The 4,663-nt window shown below is 42.0% G+C and overlaps 1 protein-coding gene across 1 annotated transcript; it reads left to right on the top strand. All coding sequences in view use genetic code 11, as the record gives it.

The window, feature by feature from the left end:
- Positions 1 to 3,564: 3,564 nt before the first annotated feature.
- On the top strand, positions 3,565 to 3,828 carry EGR_09431 (hypothetical protein; the record flags this gene model as incomplete). Its single annotated transcript, XM_024498680.1, has 2 exons — positions 3,565 to 3,580; positions 3,662 to 3,828. The coding sequence occupies 2 exons, from the start codon at positions 3,565 to 3,567 to the stop codon at positions 3,826 to 3,828; spliced, it is 183 nt and encodes a 60-aa protein (XP_024346914.1).
- Between the last annotated feature and the right edge of the window lie 835 nt (positions 3,829 to 4,663).

Here is a 4,663-nt window from a genome sequence, read left to right as displayed (position 1 = left end):
TTAACAAGGTGGTGGTGGATAAACTGTTGGTCATCAACGAGAAGTTGCAAACGCTTTTTGAACCCAAGTAACTTCAATTGAAGAAGGATAATTGTTAAATTTACAAGTTTGCCCCAAATGATTGCCGACTGCATTATTGGCAGTTGTTTTAAGAAATGACAAGTGGGCATTTTCCCAGGAATCGGCCCATGCCATTGATGGAGGAAAGCCAGCTGTTACTTCAGTAGAATGCCTCATGCAAAGTGAAGGGGAATTCACTCGCTTGCAAAGGCTGCTTTTTGAGGTAATCATCAATGGTTAAGTGCATAACAACGCCTAACTACTGCTAGAGAGAAATGAAAAGTCGTTTTATCATTGTTAAATGAGCTGTTCATCCAGGGTTGTTGTGACAATTTGTTCCAGACAAGTGCCTTCATCCATCTTCCCTTGTCTAGTCTCCTGCCTGCAGTATGTAACTGAAGTATGGATTTGTAATAATGAGGAAATAGATGAATCCAACATACATTTAGCTCTCTTGCATTCTCTTTAATTATTATCCTATAGTTGGTGGCGATCAGCTACAGGATCATTTCTTACTTTTCCATGGTCGTGGCTGTATTTGATTTGACGTTCGGAGCGCCCTGCACTACTCACACCAATACGGCCATTGTTTGCTTTTTAGTCCACTCACAGATGCCTCTGCTGTGGATGAGCTTATTTTCAAACCGAGTATACATCCCAACATAGGTGAATTTGTAGCTGCGGCCAACGTGTCAGCAACACGTAGTGTGTGGCAGGGTGTTGGCTCTCTTTGGTGCAGTTCAAAGGTTTTGGAGTCAACCGCACCCCAGGATGGCAACTGTCATTCAGCCTAACGAATACGTAAATCACCAGGCAAAAGTGGTCACAGGACAGAAATGGCAGACATTACGACAGCTTTCCAACGTTCTCCGCATACTCTGTCGATGAAATTGCATTCTGTCGTTAAGATCTTCCTTATGCTGTTAAAGCGGTCAAACTCTTGGTTCCCTCCAGCGGCTACATTTTGCTAGGGGTTAGGTGGAACCAATAAAATCTGCAACCTACTTATTTACTAGTGCAAACCTTTTCGGAAACTTTTTCTAGACGAATTGTTTAGATTGCGTGCAACAGGCAATATCGAATGCATGGTGGACGGGAATCTCCGAGACGAGTTGAGTGCTTTTACCCAACGCTTGTACACAAGACACGCTCTTGATTCAGACAGCGTGTGCATGGAAACATAGTGATGCGAAAAAGAGGAAAGCGTCAGTGTTGCTAAGGTCCCGAATTTAAATGCTGATGGCGCTAATCGTACAACTGCGCCTCCGTTTGCGATTCAACACCATTTTGTTGGAACAAATAGTGGTTTTAGGCATTAGTTGCTGTTTTCTTTGCCTCATTTGGTAGTTTACATCGGAGAAATTCTTCTTTTCAGTTGTTTTGACAATTGAAATGCTAGTTAATATGGCATTGAACACTTATTCGAAAGATGGCAGTTGGGCGCAGCTTAATTATTGAATCGCCGATGCATGTTGATGACATTATCAATTCTGAACAATTCAAACCTGCGGTTGGAATAAAGTAATCCTAAAAGAATGGTCCTTTTACAGTTTTAGTGGAGTTATCCCGTAGCCTCTTGTGCGTGATGTAATTCCGATTGTACACGAGGATGGCGTCCAACTTTTCCCTTCCCTCTTCCTTATTTGCCTTCATGCACAACCCCCTTATTTTAGCCTTCGTGCATGACATATCAGGCATCTGTGATGTAGCTTTTCTTTTGCATGCTCTTCGTTTCTTTTTGATTCGTCCAGATATCTCTTCGCAGCTCCCTTTGTTGTCGTCTTCAATAGGGAAAATTGGGAGGACGTGTCGATGTTAAGCTCATATTTCCTTTTCAAATAATGATAATTACTGTTGGAAAGAAAGCGGTTTCTTCCGCGTAGACAAATTACAAGGACTACCCAACGTGGCTCTTTTTCCATTTGGTGTGGCAGATTCAGAATCAATGTACGTTTTGAGAGCTGTGCCCGGTCCGGAGTAGGAGGCTTGCGAAGATGTCATCCCCTCAGAAGTGCGCTACTACTGCCACAGTCGCGATAACTGGTTGCATCGAATCGTGGCTCTCAAAAGTTGTTGATTGGATTGACAGTGATAAAGTGGTTACAAGCTGTTCTCGATTTAGGGTGAATTATGTCTTTTGATTTTGGGTACATTTTTATCCTTTATGTTTCGGGATTACCAGTAAAGAGATTGTTGCAAATGTGCATTACTACATAGATACAACCTTCCTGAAATCGCCACGGCTGTTGTTCCACTATATTCTCAAGTCGTGTTCCGTGTTCGCAATTCAGGCTGTGGCATTGTGATTGAGGAAGGTGAGACTGTAAAATTTATTTCCAGCAAAGAAAGGCGACAATTGTAAAATTGCCCACACCGTCCAGCTGTATGAACCCTTTTTGTTGTTTAGTGTGTAATACTTCCGGAAGGACTGAAAGGCCAAATCACAGTGAAGTTCGACCTGAAATGCAAACACACAAATCATGCACTGGGGTTGTGACGGATGCCAAAGGAGTACAGCGCATTGTTGACAACATGCTCTAATGATTCTAGCTTTTGTGGTTGTGTGATTAAAATGGTTTGCGAATCGTTTGTCATTATGAGTTTCAATCTTGGTGAAGACCCAGCCAATCCTTTGAGCTGCGTATCGAGCAATTCTGTCGGCAACAATAATAAAGGTAGTAATTCTCGACTAAGGTGCTGTGAGTCAAATAATAGCTCTTTCATAGATTCTAGCTAATTTTACTTTCAGCTTGTTAAAGGGGGTGGCTTAGTGTCTGTTGCTCACCCACGTGTACATTGGGCAGTTGCTTTCAAAGTCTTGTTGTAAGTTGTGTTAGTTGTTAAGGTCGTTTAAGGTAAGTATCCGTCCACAAACATGATGGATAAGGAATTAAAGGAAAAGATTTGGCATGCATTGGACGAGTGTTGAAGAAATGAGGCTGATAAAGATTAGATGGTGCGTCATAAACTGGGCAAGCATGGCAACAATCGGATTCATGTTTATATTTATAAGTAGATGGCCGTATTAGTGAAATGGAGCTTTTTCGCAAGTGTGTGTAGGCGAATATCTCCTAGTATCGATAAGAGGGGTATGCACCTGGGATGCTGTGTGTGAATGTTTTCGGTATCAGTGAATATGTATACATTCGTGTTGGTGCGCGTGGATGTATTCACATTGTTTAAATGGATCATTTGCCTCTGTAGATATGCAGATGTGGATAATTTTTTGTGTTAGAAAGGTGGGTTATATATCAGTGGTATGTATGGACACATATTTGCATAGGTGGAATGGTGCAGGGAATGCACGCATGTTGTCATTTGTGGGCGCATATTTTCACTAATAGAAATAAGTACCCACCTATGCTAGTAAGAGTGGATGGAATTTTGCATTTACAAAGTCGAGCATGTACCCCTGCTGTTATGTGTGGAGGTATTCTTACGTTGAAGTTGATTGTGTGCCTCTCCTTTATGTGGAGATATACCTTCATAATGGAGTGTGCGCCTATGTATCCATTTGTGGGTATGTTTTCTAAGTTCTTGTAATACGATAGTGGTTTATCCCTCGGTATTGGTGAGGCGCCACTTTTTTACTTTGAATTAGCCCCCTCGTACCTCGCTGGGTGGGCTAGCCTTTTGGGCCATGCCAATAGCCTAGACTCCTTCTCTGCGGTGAATAAATATATTCTGCCAGAGTATTGTGTCTTCTTTCTTTCCGCTGCATTGGTGGCAGCGGAAAGCGGACCCGATCTTAAAGGACATGTATCCTGATTTTCCACTTTTACGTGACAAGCCTTAATGGAGCGGAAGAAGTACATATGCTACGGATGGGAGAATGGTGATGACCCCTTATAGAAGGGTTTAAGTTGATGTCAACCTATTGAGGTGCATACCTATATCCTTTTATGTTACGTTGCTTTCGGACTAATGAAATGAAATGCATACCTATGGTTTTGTGTTTAATTATTGTTTTGCACTCGTGGGGTGAAGCATATCATGCCTTTTACATGACTGTACTTTTGTGTTAGTGAAATGGGGTAGGTGTCAACGTAATATACACGAATATTGGCGTGGATGGATGCATTTTTGTGTGGGTGAGTTGTCGTTATTGTCTATTTTTGTATGAAGTGGCCCATATGCACCTGATGGTATTTGCAGATGCTTTTGTGTTACGTGAATGGATTTCATACCCATGATTATACGCGTGAGCGGATTTTTGAATTTGTGAAATGGTGTGTATTGCCAACGTTGCCGCGTCTGGGTCCTCCCCAGGTCAATCTGTAAACTTTTATTTTGGTTTGCGTAGATGGGTAGTTCAGTGCTTATTTTTTTCTTTTAAATGTGCGTTGATAATTTGCTCTCATAGATCTATTGTAAGCTTTGCTGATTGTTAAAGGGTCTCGGGTACGTATGTGTCTATGAAACTGATGGCTAAGTTGAGGTCGGACTATTTGGATGAGTCAGATGATCGTAGAAGAGACAGGGGGCAAATAGTACAGCGTCGCGTAAACAAGTTGTGATACTTACATTATTCTAATTTTCCTTTCAGAGGGGAGGCGGGTATACGATCGAACCTTGTGACTAGGGCTTCAACGTCCTGCAACCT

The sequence above is a fragment of the Echinococcus granulosus genome (assembly GCF_000524195.1).
Source record: "Echinococcus granulosus chromosome Unknown EG_S00147, whole genome shotgun sequence".
Classification (NCBI taxonomy): domain Eukaryota; kingdom Metazoa; phylum Platyhelminthes; class Cestoda; order Cyclophyllidea; family Taeniidae; genus Echinococcus; species Echinococcus granulosus.
This window is presented reverse-complemented; position numbering and strand designations above follow the sequence as displayed.